Source organism: Megalops cyprinoides, chromosome 9, assembly GCF_013368585.1.
Source record: "Megalops cyprinoides isolate fMegCyp1 chromosome 9, fMegCyp1.pri, whole genome shotgun sequence".
Lineage (NCBI taxonomy): Eukaryota > Metazoa > Chordata > Actinopteri > Elopiformes > Megalopidae > Megalops > Megalops cyprinoides.
The window spans coordinates 13,676,675-13,695,681 of NC_050591.1; the positions used below are offsets into that span (position 1 = coordinate 13,676,675).

At 39.4% G+C, this 19,007-nt stretch overlaps 3 protein-coding genes across 3 annotated transcripts; all 3 read left to right on the forward strand.

Moving 5' to 3' along the window:
* Window positions 1-885: 885 nt before the first annotated feature.
* On the forward strand, window positions 886-4,719 carry LOC118782957 (gastrula zinc finger protein XlCGF57.1-like). Its single transcript, XM_036536594.1, is given in 6 exon segments — window positions 886-1,232; window positions 1,825-2,055; window positions 2,764-2,878; window positions 2,992-3,153; window positions 3,203-3,240; window positions 3,243-4,719. Coding segments are annotated over 6 exon segments (1,929 nt in total). The 5' UTR covers window positions 886-1,055; the 3' UTR covers window positions 4,449-4,719.
* Window positions 4,720-7,847: 3,128 nt separating this feature from the next.
* On the forward strand, window positions 7,848-12,264 carry LOC118783262 (zinc finger protein 260-like). Its single transcript, XM_036537029.1, has 5 exons — window positions 7,848-8,138; window positions 9,062-9,332; window positions 9,485-9,585; window positions 10,017-10,128; window positions 10,223-12,264. The coding sequence occupies exons 1-5, from the start codon at window positions 7,974-7,976 to the stop codon at window positions 11,884-11,886; spliced, it is 2,313 nt and encodes a 770-aa protein (XP_036392922.1). The 5' UTR covers window positions 7,848-7,973; the 3' UTR covers window positions 11,887-12,264.
* A 1,711-nt stretch (window positions 12,265-13,975) lies between these two features.
* LOC118783263 (oocyte zinc finger protein XlCOF6-like) lies at window positions 13,976-18,607 on the forward strand. Its single transcript, XM_036537030.1, has 6 exons — window positions 13,976-14,202; window positions 15,106-15,373; window positions 15,550-15,650; window positions 16,103-16,211; window positions 16,968-17,090; window positions 17,198-18,607. The coding sequence occupies exons 1-6, from the start codon at window positions 14,017-14,019 to the stop codon at window positions 18,595-18,597; spliced, it is 2,187 nt and encodes a 728-aa protein (XP_036392923.1). The 5' UTR covers window positions 13,976-14,016; the 3' UTR covers window positions 18,598-18,607.
* Window positions 18,608-19,007: the final 400 nt, after the last annotated feature.

Below are 19,007 nucleotides of genomic sequence, written 5' to 3' on the forward strand. Positions count from 1 at the left end.
TATACCACATATACTATCTACTATATAGCAGTATACTACGATGTTCATTTATCTTGTATTCACCAATATAAGCTTATTTACATTTATTTGCATTGTGTTAACATGGAAAATATTTTTTTTTCCAGACAGACACTCAAATGCAGTCTTTGTTAGATTATTAGTATAATCACTCAGTTTTGCCAATTATACATTGACGGTACATGTTATGGAAACTGAAACTGTAAAACTTGGACGTGGTTTCATTTTTTAAACATAGAATTTATTTCAAATAAGTGTAGAAATATAATTCAGTTTTCACATGTTCACAGACATCAATATTTTCCTTATTTCTTTCTGGGTTTCAACACGTCTTAAGCCCTTATTTGGATTTTTTTTTTTTTTTTTTTTTTTTTTTTTACATATAAATCAAATTCTTTTCAGCGAAACTGAACGAGGTCCCCAGTCTGTTAAAGAAAATATATTTTATAACATGGCTGTTAACGGGAATCAGATTGTAGCAGGTGCCACGGATTCTCTGACTTCACAAAGTACAGAAACTGATGGAATTACCGGTGTCCAATATAGTCTATATCCGAACCGAAACAATACCATTAAAAATGAGCTGATCTGTGCAGCGTCAACTCTGAAGTGTTGTTCACAAACAAATAGAGCTTTTTCTACAGAAGGTGCATTTACCTGATATGTATTCTGGTATTCTGAGACGAAACCTCAGAGTAGAGAGACGCATTGATAATGCATCAGCATTTGCAACTAGCCTGCATTGTGCAGCAATAGAAATAAGCTACCAAGAGAGGCTGGAGTGGAACAGCTTGGGGTGTTCCACCATCTTTGCTCACGCACGACGTACAGGTCACGCAAGTTACGTTCTATCAAAGATGGTGGACAGTTCAGTTGTGTGCATGATGTTTCTGTCCCACAGGAGTTGTAAATGCACGCAACTAACTTGCTACAACTGTTAAGCAGCCGTCAGCTCGGTTTTATCATCGACTTATGTTCTCAAAGCCATGCAAACCCTAAGGACATTCTGACATGGCTGACGTAAAATCGTTTAGGGAATGTCGGACTGTGACACTTTTCAGACACAAGTAGCCTCCATCATGGAGATAGTAGCCAAATCGGCCGTGGCAGAAATGAGTAAGCTTGTCAACGAAAGCTCCGCTGCTGAGATACCTGTTGAAGGATCTGGAAGTGAGGATGGGAATGAAGCGCGGAAAATGGCAGCAGCGTCCATGGTGAGCGAAATGAAGCGAAATGAAGACGCGGAGCTCATGAGTAGTCGTGACCGTGGCGTTTAAAGGCACCATGTCTAAGCCGCTTCATATTGTTGCAGCTCAGCACAGGCATTAAAATTGACAATGGAAGGATATATGTCTACTTGCGCGAAAATGTGATCATGTGTGATGACCGTATTAGAGGCCATACTAAGTTGAGACACACTGATACTACTTAGTGCTGTAACAGTGACTGACACTTGTGAGTATAGGCCGAAGTGTTATGAGGCTAAAGACAAACAAGTATACCTCCATGAAGTGGGCCAGACAGTACTTCTACCAGACTTTAACTTTATACTTCATGTGCTGCTGTCATTTAGTGTTTGTTTTGGTACGTCACTTTGACTGGGTCAGGCATTTTTTTTTGCATCTGTCTTGTTTAATTGTACTGCATTTATCAAATTTATCAAATTTATTATCTTCACTTTTTTTCAAACTTAGAAGGTAACACTAGTATTTTTATAATTTTGTAAGGAGGTCCCCTCCCCCCCCAAGGGTCCTGAAATAGAAATGTCTGAGTTGGGTGACAGAATGTCTTTGTGTTACTTCTCAGGCACAGTTTGCTTCTAGTATGGAGACACTCGCCAAGGATGCAGCAAACAAAATCTGCGAGCTCGCCAGTGAGGAGTCTGCGGTTTTGCGGCTGGAAATGTCTGAGAGTCAGAGTGAGAATGGAGCCCTGAAGAGGAAATTGGAGCTGATGGAGCGTGAGCTGAAGACCTCTCAGGGAAGAGGGGAGGGAGCAGCAGGATGCAAAGAGAGCTCTGGACACAGTGGGCTTCAGGTTGGCAGTTTGATTGTACTACATATCGACATGATCACAGCATACACAGTGGAATCTCAGTGTCAGTTTTGTAGTGGACTCAAGTGGCCTTGGTCTTGGCCCAGTCACTGATCTCTAGGTCTTAATCTGTTGCCCGCTGTTTGTTTCCAGCTACCTCCTAGTACCTAATAACACCTGGCCTGTTCATTAGTAAAACTAGTCCTGCAGTATAAGGGGTTTGTTACAGCTTGCCTCATAACTCATTCTTATCACCTTTTCCTTTGCAGATATCAGCCAACTGATGTTCTTCATGATATGTAATGAAACTTTAAGTAATTTTAATTGAAACAATAAACTTTCCTTCTTGAGAAGTGTAGTGGCTGTCCATTTCAGCAAAGCACATTAGTTATTTGTGCAGTGTGTCCTTCCATGCTACTGGCTACTGATAGGGCTAGGAAAATAATTTCTCCTCAGAGGGCAACATTTAAATTTGGGATTTTTGTATTGGGATACAACATTGGAGGCAATGCAAATGTGAAGCCTACAATACATTATGTTGCAGGAACATGGGTGTGTGAGTGAAATGTTTGGTGTATTAGTACATGACATTATGCCATTAGCTAATGTCATTAGTACATTACATTTGCATCCAGTCAAAAAAAATTTATGTACGTGTGATAAGGGGGCTGTACTGCTAATAGTGATAATAGCGTCATTGTTCTGTTACAGTCTCCTGATGTGGTAGACCATGGGCCCGTATCAGTTATTGTTAAGGAGGAGACTGTTGAAAACAACTCGAGAAACAGTGATACAGAGCAAGGAAACGAGATCAGTGAGGGTGAAGGTAAGAGTAAGATTTTTCCAAAAGCTGTACTTATTGGTGTCTATCACTTTTTACTTGTGTTATTGAATAGAACTTTATACGTGTGTTTTTTTTGCTCTTGCTCCTACCCACAGGAACTTTAGAGCAAAGCACTGATCCTCAAGAGAGACTCAGCACTGAAAACAGTGTGGAGGCAATTGAAGAACCCACAGAGGAACAGGGCACACTTACAGCAGCTGAGTCAAACTTGGATCTTAAAGATACGAACGGAAGCTTGAAGAAGAAGCAGAGAGCTAGCAAAGGAAAAAGACGGATTGGTTCCATAAATTATGCAAAATGTTTTAGTAAGAGACGTCTTAAAGCTCCAAAGGTTGTTCATGGGCTGGAGAAACCGTTTAGCTGCGCAGAATGTGGAAAAGGTTTTGCTGTGAAACGGACTCTCGACAAACATAAGTTAACTCATTCTGAGAAGACATACAGTTGCCTTAAATGTGAGAAGAATTTTAGCCAGAAACGTAATCTGAAAACGCACCAGATTGTTCATGCAGTAGAGAAACCTTTTAGCTGCTCACATTGCGGTAAGGGATTCACAGTAAAGCGCAGTCTTAAAGTCCACCAGCGAATTCACACAGGCGAAAAGCCATACAGTTGCGTTACATGTGGGAAGAGTTTTCGTCAGGCTAGTTATCTTAAAATACACCATAGGGTTCACACTGGAGAGAAGCCATTTACCTGTGACGTATGTGGCAAGAGTTTCAGTTGTGCAAATAGTCTAAAAACACACCAAATAGTTCACACAGGGGAAAAAGCTTTTAGCTGTGATATATGTGGGAAGAGTTTTAGTCTTGCAATTAATCTTAATAGACATCAGCGAATTCACACAGGAGAAAAACCATTTAGCTGTGATGTATGTGGAAAGAGTTTCAGTCAGGCTAATAATATGAAAGCCCACAAACAAATTCACACAGATGAAAAGTCATACACAGGAGAGAAACCATTCAGCTGTGCCACATGTGGGAAGAGGTTCATGTACAAATGTTTACTTAAAAAACACCAGCAAATTCACACAGGAGAGAAACAAATGATAGAGAAACCATGCAGCTGTGTTACATGTGGAAAGAGTTTCAGTTGTGCATATTCCCTTAAAACACATGAGCGAATTCACACAGGAGAGAAACCATACAGTTGTGTTAAGTGTGGGAAGAATTTCAGTCAGCCCAGTGCACTTATAACACACCAGAGAGTTCATACAGGAGAAAAACCATTCAGGTGTGATGTTTGTGGGAAGAATTTCAGTCTTCCAAATGGTCTTAAAACACACCAGCGAATTCACACAGGAGAAAAGCCATTTACCTGTGTTGTATGTGGGATGAGTTTTGGCTTTGTTGGTAATCTGAAGAGACATCAGCGTACACACACAGGAGAAAAACCATTTACCTGTGAAATATGTGGGAAAAGCTTCAGTCAAGCTAATAATGTTAAAGCTCACCAGCAAATTCACACAAAAGAAAAACCATACATGTGTGATAAGTGTGGGAAGAGTTTTGCTTATCTAAGAAATCTTAAGGAACATAAGTGTGTTTATGGTTAAATGAAGCTTTCTGCACTGTGTGGAAGGAGAGTAATCATTCCACATCTTTTAAAACCAACTCAGATTGAAATAGCTTTGAGCAGCATTAGAATGAGACCCACAAGTTAGATATTTAGCAGTAAAGTGGTGATCAGGAATCTTCCATTAATTCTACATTCTACAGTTCCTGCAAGGTTCTCACATAAAGAGAGCACTGTGTGCAAAATTCATGTGGTTCAGGATATTACATTTTCATTTGTGCATTTTTCAAGCACACAACTGTTGAACATTTATTCCCACTTCTGTATTTGACAGAGTTTTGTTACATCTCCATTCTTTGAGATGTGTCATTCAAGAACCTACTTTTGCTTTGTCTTTGGTTTAGACAGTGCAACTGGTATCGTGTGTGCAATTAAGATTGCATTGCATTTTAATTTGAGATTTGCAGGAATCTTTTTTGTCCTTGCACAATGCAAAGGGATGTATTATAAAACAGGAAGTCATCGAAAATAAACCAGACCTAAGAATAATTCAAGACGTTCTCGTAACCTGATACCATACAGCTTTTTTCTTGCAATGATGCCTTTATCACTCTGGCTGAAGTCATCCGACAAATAAGCAGACAAAATCATCATTCCTCACAAACCATGGTGTTGAAGACGAGCAAGGACAGCTATCAACGTTCCCTTTACTAATAAGTTATGTGGCAAAAGGACAACTCTTACCAAAGAGTGCATCTCAAAGTTACTATTCCCTTTCCAAGGTTAGAAACATTTGATTGACCCAAAAGGGCAATGAGTGAGTGAGTGAGATGATTCAGAAGCATGTAAGCAAGTCATCAGAGATGTACTGACTGCTGCACTGAGCTGTTAGTTGTAGACTTGCTTTTATGTTTAAAGTTTTGCTGTAAATGTAATGCTGTAAATATAATCCCAAGCATGGGATTAGGGTTTTTGAAACATTGTTTGAATGTGTATAATTTATTTTCACAAGAATTCAGAACCTGGGGAAATTAAAATCAGTTACAACCACCTGATAGCAGCCGTTTGCAGCAAAACTGCATTTGTTTCGATGAGCCATAATCACCCATTATTTGTGTTCATTACAATCTCATATAATGGAATGTTCATTTGATTTGTTCAATGAGCTGCTGTTAAAATGTTATAGGTCATGTATACAGTTCCTGTTACTTTTCACATGCCAACAAACATTTTGGACCAATTTTTTTGATTTGTGAGAAGAGACACTGGAGCCGAATGATATCATAAAATATTAGTCTATTATTAGGTTATTAGTAAATGGCACATAACAGTTCATTGATTTTAGAGATATACATCTTCAATTGTCATCAGTCCACTGTAACTTTTACTTTTAAAATTTGGTAGCACTAAATTTTTCTCGATTGGGATTGGAGAAGAATTAAGAGCAAAGACAGGTCATATCATTGAAGTTTTCATGTTGCAGTGTATTCCTTTAAAACCATAGAAATAGCAAGAACTGTTTACTACTAATCTACACATGCCACTGGAGTGTTGCTTTTCTGATGAATTCAGGTTAACTTGGCAGCAAGAATAACACCTTTGCAGTTCTATATGGTACTATTGCAATATTATTATAGAATGCAAGGTACATTGTCACAGGGGCCTATTTCAGGATACTATGCATAATGTGCTTGAACTTGATAACATCACTTTTATTTTGAAATCCCTACCTGTGATCACCACTAAGTTTTCCCTCTCCTTGCAACCCATCACACATTACCACTTTCTTTATCAGAAATTGAACAAGTGTAACATTACTGTCTCTGTAGTGCACCACTTTCTGAATTTCGACTTTCATAACAGTTTCCTCTTTTGGTAGAGGTTGCTGACATAGGTAGTGTATGTAAGAGTGAGAATGTTGAATACTTTTGAAACACAAATAGCTTCCATCAAAAGTTTTTGTAAAAGGTGGCAGTAAAGTTGTCAACCTGCAATCTGTCATGTTTTGTTATTTTGAAATGTCCCAGGATCAACATGACAAAGAGTTACTGCAGAAATTGCCTTTGCTGGTGAGTTAACTGAGCTTTGACAGTGGGAGAGAAGGAAAGTATCAATGATTTGTGTGTTTGCATCAAGGCGCCTTGTTAGGTGCCTTGCTTAGTGCCTGTCCAGTCTCTTTCTACATTAACAAAAATTCCGGCTGTATGACCTCAGTCAGATGTGGCAATGGGAGGTCACCCTGCCCAGTACAACAGATGCCTTTTGTTGCCCCTTTTTGGGTAGTCATGCCTGAAAACAAACTGAGAGACTCATTTGCCATTCTAAAACTGTTTTGGTGAAATTTTCTGAAGATTCCTATTTTATGAGCACAGAAAATTTCAAAAGTGGGGTTGCTTGTGATATATATGAACTCCTGAATGAGTAGAGTTCTGCGGAGTTTTGACTGCTAAAACGTACTTCAAACAAAATAACCTCCACTTTTTGTAACTAACTTGTCTAATTTGTGCATCAAATGACACCACAGTTAGCTATCCAACAGCAGACATATGATCGATTTATTTCATGCTTTTACACACAGAGGTCTTATAATAAAGGAGAATTCATGTAGTCAAAACATCACATTATTATTTGGAAATGCATTTTCCAAGCACAGCGCTTTTTAAGTTTCAGCTGAATTTTTACATCTGACAGTTATTTTTTGTTACATTTCCTCACCTTAGATGCAATTTGGAAAACTGTTCTTGCATTGCCATCATGTTAAGGGGTCCAGATGGTATCAGGTCTACAACTGTTACTTGTTTTTTGAAAGATTTGCAGGGAGCCATTCTCGTGATGTGTTTGCATTTTTCAGATGGATGAAAAGATAGTCTTTGGTATAAACTGCACCTAAGAAATATACAAAATTTTCTCATGGAATATGGTATATTTCTTCCCATGATACTCAGTGACACTGGCTAAAACTACAGAGAAATAACAACAGAAAAATTTCATCTTGTTAGTTGTTTAAGCCAGTGACAGGAACATAAGATTTCTAAAACTTTCAAAATATTTAAGAAATGTGGGGGAGGATGAGCATATGGTTGTACAAGGACAGATTTACCTCTCTTTCACAAGACATAAAGCTTTTTCTAACTATTGCTTGGAGTTAATGTGAGTTTGACAGTATCAACTGAAATTTCATTTGCATACCATGAAAAGTTAATCAGTGAAATGTGGTATAAGTGTAAAGTATACATTTTCCCTTTCAATATATTATTGACTGAAAAAGAAGACGAGGTACGCTTCATAAATAATGCTACCTCAAAATGCCCTCATTTCAGGCAACTTTTATTATGAAAAGCTTAAACCGGAAGTACGTTATTGTGACCAGCAACATTTACCAGCTTCACGAAGCTCTCGGTATAGACTAACGTTACCACTTTACGTACTAGATAGCGTTCAGATGTAAGGTTATTGAGCCTGATGTGACCATATTGAGTGCGAGTTTTATGGATTTTGGCCTTCAAAACGAACGACTGAATATTTTCATTGTGGAGGAGCTAGTGTGAGATTTTCAAGAGAGAGAATGTCGAATAGTTTTCAAACGCGAATAGCCTCCACCATAGAGCTGTTGGCAAAAGCGGCCTTAGCAGAAATTAGGAAAGTTGTTGACCTGGACTCTGTCGTGTTAAGTTTTAAAGTGTCTCAGGATCACAGCGCAGAAGAAATGCCGAAGAAATTTACTTTGATGGTGAGTTATGTCTACTGGTGAAGAAGACAGTCGCACGTCTATAATGTGTAGTGTTTTGGTTTGCGCGCTGCGCAGACCAGAGTAGGAACTCTCTCTCATAGCGATATAGACGGGGTTCGTGTCAGGCACCGAAACCACGTGACCAATGCTCTGTAACGCCCGTTTTCTTGTGTACATTGTGCAAAAACGATGGTGGCTACTTACAGTTGATGCTGGAAACGGCTATTATTAGCTGATATTGAACGTGGCTGTTAAAGATATGCAACAACAAATATAGAAAATGACATTTCGTTCTAATACATCCATCTAATTAGTAAAACAATTTCAGGTGTAGCCGATTATTCAAAAACGGACCATTTGAGACATTAATTAGCAAGTTGAGACAGGGTCTGACAGGTATAGATATGCTTCTTTTCAGTCAAAGTTAGACAGCTGTTGTAATGCTTTATACATTACTGAAGCTGTACTTGCCTACAGTGTTCTTTGAAATGTTTGTGTATTAAGGAACTGATACAAGTTGTTTTTGGTGTAATTATAACTGAGTTATTACAGTGATGTAGATATTACTTTCATGCTTGACAGATTCTTTTTGGAACATGGTTTAAGAGTGGTATCCCTGACTATTCTATAATGGAAAGGGGGTGAACAAAGACAGTACATCAAAATCCCTTTCAGTATGATGTTTGAGAGATTCCTGTTTTCATCTGAGCATATAGCTGGAGGAGCTGGTATATTCCTCTGCTTTGTCTCATCATGTGAAAATATTAAAATTATATTTTTCCTTTCATCTTTATGAAATTAGCAAAATTACATAGATTCTTTGCTCACCCGCTGAACTGTGAAACTAATCGAAGCGATTGCGCTAGGACGAAAGATCTTCCGATTGACTTGTCAATAGATATTTATTTATGCTGCTTTTCCAGACACAGTTCGCTTCCATTATGGAAGCGTTTTCTAAAGAGGCAGTGGACAAAATCTGCGAGCTCGCCAGTGAGGAGTCTGCGGTTTTGCGGCTGGAAATGTCTGAGAGTCAGAGTGAGAATGGAGCCCTGAAGAGGAAATTGGAGCTGATGGAGCGTGAGCTGAAGACCTCTCAGGGAAGAGGGGAGGGAGCAGCAGGATCAAGAGAGAACTCTGGACACAGCCGCTCTGTCGGAGTTCAGGCCGGGGTTGAATTAACAGGAGCAGAATGTGGTAAGGAGCTACAGTGCATTGATTTTCCTGCTTGTGAAACCTCTGCGTGCATTTATATCGGGGTGGTATTGCCTTAGCTGTGTGTAAAATTTTGATTCCAGAAGAAATGTGAATGTAAATATTTTGGTTTGTGAATTCACCTTTGTGTTCAGAGGATGGCCTTTGTCCCACTGCCAGTCTGTGGGGAGGTGCAGAGTTCACAGATGTGGAAGAGGAAGTTGCACCATTCCAGCGTGTGGTCACGATGGCAGAGGTCTGTTCACCTTGCTGTTTGTGGGCCTGCATTTTATCCTCATTTTATCCAATTTGCAGTATATTTAGGAGTGAGTTATTTCTAAGATGTTGGACTTCTTGACTCTTTTGTAATGGGGCGGTGTATTATCATAGGGCCTAAAAGGTAATTTTGCCTTTGTAAACATTTGTGACAGAAAAACTAGGCCTTCAAAGATTACATTGCCAAGCTTCATTGTATACCTGTCTAAGTATGGGAAGGTGTACTGATGTCAGCTGCATCACCTTTTCATTTAACATTAGTATTATAAATTTTGTCTTGTCTGAGAACCATGATATATTGTAAAGCTGTATTTTAATCTAGTGCCTGTGCGACGTGATTGCGTATTTGTGTGTCTTACACATGATGATTGGGAGTTGGGTTTCTTTCAGAATAATGATCCCTTCTTGTAGTCTGCAGATGTGGAGGAGGACAGACCTGAATCAATTATCATCAAGGAGGAGATCATTGAAGAGGATCTAGAGAACCAAGATCTACAGGAAGGGCTAGGGATTACTGGAGAGGGTAAAAGTCTTGAGAAAAGTGTCATTATTATCACACACAGTGTTTCATTAACTCATTCCTTTTGAGTATGTTCTTACTCTTTCTGTTTACACAGGACCTGTAGAGTTTGGCACTGATTCTGGAGAGAAACCTCTTGTTCAGCATCAGAGCCGTGTGGAGGAATGTGACACAACTGCTGACAACAGAGAGGAACAGGATGGACAGTCCGCACCAGCTGGGTCAATCACTCATACTTCAATTAAAGACAGGTGTACCATGAGTACAAAGCATGTCAAGAAGAACCTGAAGACTGTTGGGACAGCTGGAAAAGAAGAGAAAAGGTCCAGTTGTGTAAACCACGGGAAATGTAATCTTAAAAAAAATCAGACTGTTGATGCAGTGGAAAAACCATTCAGCTGCACAGAGTGTGGGAAGGGATTCTCGATAAAACGCAGCCTTGAAATGCACAAGCAAATTCACACGGGAGAGAAACCATACAGCTGTGCTAAGTGTGGTAAGAGTTTCAGCCAGAAACGTGGACTTCGAACACACCAGAGGGTTCACTCAGAAGAGAAACTGTTCAGTTGTGATGTTTGTGGGAAGACTTACAGTTCTGCTTATTGCCTTAAAACACACCAGCAAAGTCATACAGGAGAGAAAGCGTACCCTTGTACACAGTGTGGAAAGAGTTTCAGTCAAAGATACAGACTTAAAACACACCAGATTGTTCATGCAGCAGAGAAACCATTTAAATGCGCACGTTGTGGGAAGGGTTTCACAGTAAAGCGCAGTCTTAAAGTTCACCAGCGAATTCATACGGGTGAAAAACCATTCAGTTGTGCTACATGTGGTAAGAGTTTCCGTCAGGCAAGTTACCTTAAAGTACACCACAGAGTTCACACAGGAGAAAAACCTTTTACTTGTGACATATGTGGGAAAAATTTTAGTGGTGCAAATAGTCTTAAAACACACCAGATAGTTCACACAGGTGAGAAAGCCTTCAGTTGTGACATATGTGGAAGGAGTTTCAGTTTTGCAGTCAATCTTACTAGACACCAGAGAATTCACACAGGAGAGAAACCATTTAGCTGTGATATTTGTGGGAAGAGTTTCAGTCAAGCCAATACTGCTAAAGCCCATAAGCAAATTCACACAGGAAAGAAGTCAAGTAGAAAGGAAAAGAAATTTAGCTGTACAATATGTGGGAAGAGGTTCGCCCATGAAGTCTCAGTGAAAAGCCATGAGCAAGCTCACACTGGGGAGAAAACGTACACAGTGAAGCCATGCAGCTGTGAATCATGTGGAAAGGCCTTCAGGTCAGTTTATGCCCTGAAAATACATGAACGAATTCATACGGGGGAGAAACCTTACAGCTGTGTTAAGTGTGGGAAGTGTTTCAATCAAATAAGTGCACTTTTGGCACACCAGAGAGTTCACACAGGAGAGAAACCATTCAGCTGCAGTGTATGTGGACGCAGTTTCAGTTTTTCAAATAGTCTAAGATTACATCAGCGAATTCATACAGGAGAGAAACCGTTTAGCTGTGCCACTTGTGGGAAGAGTTTTGGTTTTATAGGTAATCTTAAGAGACATGAGCGTGTTCACACAGGAGAGAAACCTTTCAGCTGCCATATATGTGGTAAAAGTTTCAGTCAAGCTAATAATGTTAAAGCTCACCAGCAAATACACACAGGGGAGAAACCATATATGTGTGACAAATGTGGGAAGAGTTTTGCATATATAAGAAATCTGAAAGAACACAAGTGTGTTTATGGCTGAAATAAACCATGGCAGGAGGGATTAGCCAGGTCATTCAAAGCCAAAAGCCTTGATCATGTCATCATTAATATTTTGTGGGGCAATTAACATAATGTGAGAGATGTTGCACTGTTCTACATTTCCATTAATTACAATTATGTCTCATGCTTGGAAAGCCAGTAGCCAGCCTTTAGTAAAGGCAGTAAACACCAGAAAACACTGTCTCAACTTCACACTTTATTTGGCAGGCAGATTAAATGCAATAAATCAACTCAGGAGTAGATGGCCTCCAATGGTTTCTCAGATTCCATTTGTGACTTATCAGCATACAATTATAATCAAAATAAGCCAGTTTTGTTGTGTAATAAATTCTATAAGTTGCAGTTGAATTATACTTTACTGGAGCTATTTTGGGTATCAGTGTACTAAATGTATCAAATGTACATATTCTGTAAAAAGAAGCAACATACTTTATAAAACAATTGAGCTAAAAGAGAAGTTATGACAATCTGTCATGTTAAATGTACAGTATGGGTAATATACTTACATGATTAATCTCCACAGTTGAGCCTCGTCCTGTTGATACCATATCTGGCATGGAAGAAAGTGCCTAGTTACTTGTTCATAAAAAAAAGAAAGTCTCACAACATCAGGATTGGTTTCACATAAAACAGTCTGCTCATGCAGACCAAACAGGTTATAAACATTCTTCTCAGTATATTCTGGTTTGGATTTGATCTTTGGAAACCTGACATTAATTCAGTAGCTTTTTAATTTATTTGGTAGACTGCAGTCAAAAATTATTTTGGCAGATATAATAATCAATATTTTAGGAACAGTGATACTGCAAGTTGCACAAGAATTATTTATTAAAGTCTTTGTAGTCTTTTCATATGACACGATTTTGAACTGTTTTATATTTGACAAGAGCTGGTATTTTCCATGTATTCTCCTGAAAACAATGAGAGAACATTTTATAAGCCAACTGTAAATCTATACAAATTGCTAACATCCTATAGATAAAAAAAAAAGTTTTTTTTATGTGTGACAGCTTTGCCAGTATGTGCACATTTGTCACATTTTGAGGTGAAATTACACATATACAATGTCATATCAGAACCTATGCAAAAAATAATTTAATAGATCATATTATTAGTGTAAACAATATCAAAGAAAGCAACAGTGATCTTAGAAGAGTTTTTGTAGCAAAGTGCTATGGCACACTACTCTAATATGAAAATCACATAATATACACTACACTGGTTTGCATACATACACCCAATGTGCTTGGACTTGAACCAAGTAACCTTAGTACACTTGCTGGGATGGATGACCCAAGGGTACAGGAGTTGTACCCCAGCATGGAATTGAACCAGCAACCTTTCAGTTATAAGCCCTGTTCTTTACCCCTATGCTACACTTCCACTCTGTAAGACTTACCATAAGATTCACAATCCAAGATTTCTGGATAAGGGACAGAAGTTGATAAGAGGTTGTATCCCCTTTTGTAACAAATGCTGCAGCAAAACCCAGTTGCATTAGGAAACAATAAAATGGAAGAAAGGCTATGTTAAAGAAGTAAATATTTAAATGTAATATTTGTGATTCATGACTCTTCTTCTTTACAAATTGTGAATGATGTTAGTTTATTATCTAGATTAAAAACAAATATAAATGTCCAGTCTGTTTTCGATACATTTACTGTGGAACCACTTAGTTACCAATTGCTCATAAATTACAGTGTTTAAATAAAAAATGCTACAGAACTGGGGATTGGTGTTGTAAAATTGGTTACCTCAAGAAAAACGCTGTAGAATTTTAACATGGACTAGTTATGTCTGGCGATTCACAGGATCAAACTAAAAAAGTTGTTCAAGTGAGGAACCTGTTCCTTAGGTCCCACATTTTTACCGCCTGGAATGGGCTTTTAAAATGAAATGCGCACGCCCTATGGAAACCGGAAGCAGAAAGCCTGTGAGGTGTTGAATACAGGTTCGTTTCTATTACATAGAATACTACCTCCAGATCACGCTTCAAAAGCGGGTTTCTTGGATCCTTAGACTGTTTCGGTTAATCGATTTAAGAAACTACAAACTATGCACGTCCTGATTACATTCTTAAGTAACTGTAGTTAAGTTGCTGACGGTGAGAATGTCAAACACCTTTCAAACACAAATAGTCTCCATAATGGAGATAATGGCTAAAGCTGTCCTGGCAGAAATAAGTAAAGTTGTCGAAGAGGGCTCAGCCACGGTACATTTTGAAATGTCTCATTGCCAGAGTGAGAACGTAGCGCCGAAAGTTAAGTTCCCGGTGATGGAAAGCGAACCGAAAATGGTAAGTTAAGCGTGCAGCTACGGAAAAGGAAGAGGGTCAATGATACGCCAGTCGATGACTTGATACTAGCTTCACCAATTGTAACTAGCTTTAAAGTTATTAGCTAACCATCTAACTTGAGAGCAAGTGATAATGCCTTTTGGTATTACAGTCGTAAGCACAGAAACCTTATTAGCCATATTTGTTTTGCCAGGCTGTTGCTGGGGTGGTATTCTCTGTAGAAATAGAATGACTAGCATGGTTTCCAAGGGCTGAAACCATGCAACAGCCAGATGTCCATGGGATTTGATCTTAACCAGCTGATGATCGAATTCAAAAATAATTCGCTGCCAAACTCCTAAACATCACCTGGCGTGTGTACACATCCACTGATGACGCCATTTTATGTGGGCTAGAATAATGTTTATTTTACTCAAATCTAGAAATTCTGGCCAGTCTGTATTTATTCTTCCCAAAGAGGTGCGAATTCTGAGTTGACAGAATCAGTTGTCCCCCAGAATAGAGAGAATTTATACAAGTTGCACGATTCTTACTAAGCATCCTTAACACCTATAAAATGGCAGTCATGTGCACAAACTTCATTTTATTGACAAATCGTTAGCATAATTGTTAGGCGTTAAACTAATCTGAGGCTTTTAAGCTTCTCCACATCTAGGCAATATGATTATTTCAAAATCTAGCCAAACGCAGTATCTTTTTCAGTTATGTCCATCAGTAGATATGTAGGAAAAAGCTTTATTCATGCGATCCAACTTCTCATGTTTAGTAGGCTGATGTCAATATTATGCTTTAGGGATCTTTGATTTAGGTTTTCCACACAATCAGGAGAATGTTTATTTGCTTGATTTTGAGTCTCTCTGCAGGGATTTGCTTTAAGACAATGTCAAAATAATTTTTTTTCAGACACACTTGGCCTCGCTCTTTGAGATGCTGGCCCAAGAAGCAGTGAATAAAATCTGCAAACTTGCCAATGAGGAATCTGCGGTTCTGCGGCTGGAAATGGATCAGAGCCAGACTGAGAACGGGACTCTGAAGAAGAAGTTACAGCTGATGGAGCACAAGCTGAAGACAGTGCAGGGGTGTGGAGAGGGCAGAGCTGGAGTGAACGAGAGACCTGTAAGCAGTCGTTCTGTCGGAGTCCAGGTCGGCAGTGAATTAAGAGAAGAAACGGGTGAGAAACGACACTCCGCCGTGATAATGGCAATGAATGAGAATGCATTTTTCAAGCAGTTTGTTTTACATAGCTAGCTGTATATGTGTACATTTCAGTCTGAAGTGATTCCACTGAACTCTGTGCAGGTTTCTCCTCATGAGGTGAATAGGTTAGTTGTTTTGTCTTTGTTTCAGAGGAGGCCCACTGTCCCCATGTCAGTCTGTGGGGAGGTGCAGAGCCCACAGATGTTGAAGAGGAAGTCACTCCATTGCAGTGTGTGGTCATGCTGGCAGAGGTATGTTAACTTTGCTTCAACATCCTATTTATTCTGTCATGTTAATGCTAATAGAGCAAATATTGCTCAGGGGGAGTTGAGGTTTTTCTATGGTTTTTATGTGTTAACTTTATTTAATTTTTACTGTTTTTTTCTTTCACAGTTTAGTTTTCAGTCATCTTTGATGGGATCTCACGAGCAGTTTCCAAATAGTTTCCTCACCGTCTTCAGTAAAACGTAATTTAGCAAAAAAAAGTCACAGACTTGTATACCCTTTCTATGTAGGTAAGACTTTGAACCATATAGTGCACTGCACGGTTAGGAGAATACTGTGGTCTGTACATGGTATTACAGGAAAAGGTGCGTTGAGTAGAATGGCACTATAAGGAGAGGGAATATAATGTTAATTATGTATAATATCTGAAGCCTGAGAATTGGGTTCTACTGAAAATAATTTCACTTCTCTGTTACAGCCTTCAGACATAGAGGACAGAATTGAATCAATAATTATCAAGGAGGAGGGACTTGAGGAAGATCTGGAGAGTAGTCCTTTAGAAGGAGGACTGGACATCAGTGAAGATGGTACAGTTGACATTACTTGAATTACTAATTTATTTCTATAAATACCCCATGCTGTCCAATAATTGCATATAACATACTTCTCCATATATGTGCAGATACTGATGCTAGCTATCATTTAAGCTGCTAAAAAGAATGATTCTAACTGTAAACAAATCTTCAGCTTCATTCCAGCTGAGCATACTCAAATCTGACCTTTGACCCTGTGAAATCCTTTGGAGATGTGTTGTGAATGTGTACAAAGAATGTGCCATTGAAACCAGATATATATATATATATATATATAAAAATCTGATTCAAAGGCACAGTTTAAGTTACAGTGTAAAGAAGGCAACTGATAACTCATGAAGATACAACAGTGACTAATTCTGGGGGAAAGATCGTTGTCAAGAGTGTGTTTACAGGGAAGAGGGTGGTAGTTAGATAAAGTACCAAGGTATGAGCCACGGTAAGGAGTCAGTGGGAACAGTGTGTGAAAAGCAGGGAGTGACTGCACAGTGGCGTCTCTTGTGCCCATTCTCAAGACCAATGTAAAAAAAACTAAAAAACAGTTATTCATGAAGCTGTTCTTGTGGTCATTATAAAATACTGTTAGCCATTATTTTTGAGCAGCGATACCCTGTGATTGCATGTGCATTACCGTTATGTGTGAGTGAGCAAAAATAATAAAACAAAAAAAAATATCTCCTTCTAAGTTGATTGGTGGCCATTGTTCAGTGTAATAGTCAGGACTGTGGTTTATTTTCATGGTCCTCACAGGAACTGTAGGATTCAGTGCTGGAGTTGGGGACGAACATCCCACGGAGCATCCACACTATGAGGAATGTGACACAACCTTGGAGAACAGAGGTCTGCAGGAAGGACAGACACTTAGTGGAGAAGGTAATGTTCCTGAGAAGGCTGTCATTACTAGGGTGTTTCTCCATATTGTTTTGTGCATTAACTGATCCTCTGTTGTTGTATGGTCTTACCCCCGCTGTTACCCACAGGACCTGTAGAGTTTGACACTGTTGCTGGAGAAGGACTTGCCACTGAGCGTCAGAACCATGTGGAGGAATGTGGAGCACCTGCAGGAGGGACAGAAGGCCAGGACACACTGTTGACACCTGCAGATTCATACTCGGCTATCAAGGATAAGATTGCGAATACCCAGAGTGCTAAGCGACTCAAGAAAGGCGGTAACAAGAGGACCTGCAAGAGAGGTGGCAAAGGAGAAAAAAACTTTAGTTGCACACACTGTAGGAAGAGTTTTGGTAAGCTCCTCCATCTTAAAGCTCACCAGATCGTTCACACCGTGGAGAGACCGTTCAGCTGTGCACAGTGTGGAAAGGGATTTGCGGTGAAACGTAGCCTTGAAATGCACCAGCTCATTCACACAGGAGAGAAACCGTACAGCTGCGATGAGTGTGGGATGAGTTTTCATCAGAAAAGTTTACTTAAAAAACACAGGCAAGTTCATACGGGAGAGAGACCATTTAGATGTGATGTATGCGGCAAGAGTTTCAATCGTGCATATGGACTGAAAACACACCAAATAGTCCACACAGGAGAGAGGGCGTTCAACTGTGAGATCTGTGGGAAAAGTTTCAGCATTGCAAGTAATCTTAACAGACACCAGCGAATTCACACTGGAGAGAAACCATTTACCTGTGTTTCATGTGGAAAAAGTTTCAATCAAGCCAATACTCTTAAAGCCCATGAGCGAATTCATACAGGAGAGAAACCATACAGCTGCACTACCTGTGGGAAAAGTTTTAATCAGAAAAGTAGAGTTAAAACACATGAGCGCATTCACACAGGTACAAAGACATACATATGTGTTGTTTGTGGAAAGAGTGTTGGTACTGCAAGCTCTCTCAGAACACACCTGCTGAGTCATACTGGAGAGAATGCCATTAACTGTATTATATGTGGGGAGAGGCTCACTTCTCTAAGTTCCCTTAAAACACACCAGCAAAGTCATATAGGGGCAAACCCATACATTTGTACAGTTTGTGGGAAAAGTTTCAGTTCTGCGGGTTCTTTGAAAATACATGAGCAGACACACACGGGAGAGAAGCGGTTTAGCTGCAAACAATGTGGGAAGAATTTCACCCAGCAAAGTAGTCTCAAAACACACCAGAATGTTCACACCGGAGAAAAACCGTATTGCTGTGCTGTGTGTGGGAAGAGTTTCAGGATTTTGGGAAACCTTAATAGACACCAGCGAATACACACAGGGGAGAAACCATACAGCTGTCTTCTATGTGGGAAGAGTTTTAATCAAGGTAATAGTCTGAAAGCCCATGAGCGAATTCACACAGGGGAGAAACTGTACATGTGTGATAAATGTGGAAAGAGTTTCTCTTATCTAAGAAATCTTAAAGAACACAAGTGTGTGTATGGCTGAAAGAACCCCCCCCCCCCCCCCCCCAATGGTGGGAGAATATTTACATGGTCATATTACTTCCAAAGAAACCAATAAACTTGCCTAAAATCATCCAGCTGTACAATTTGTTACAAGTCAGAAAATGAAATGTGTCACTAAATCATTCAACCTTTGGCTAAGGGTCCACTGGGTCTGCATACACTGTGAAGATGAGTGATGAAGTATGTTTACCAGTATAAATGCATGTGTGTGACGAGGGTTTTTTTTTTTTTTAAAACAACACAACTTCAACAGACTATAGTGGAAAGCGTCCTTGCAAGAGACTGCAAGGACTTCGAGAAATACTGAACAATCAACACAATTTGATGAGTCAGCGCTGCAGTACTTTGCCAGCGGTAGCAGCTGCAGTGATGCACAATAAACAGCAGTGA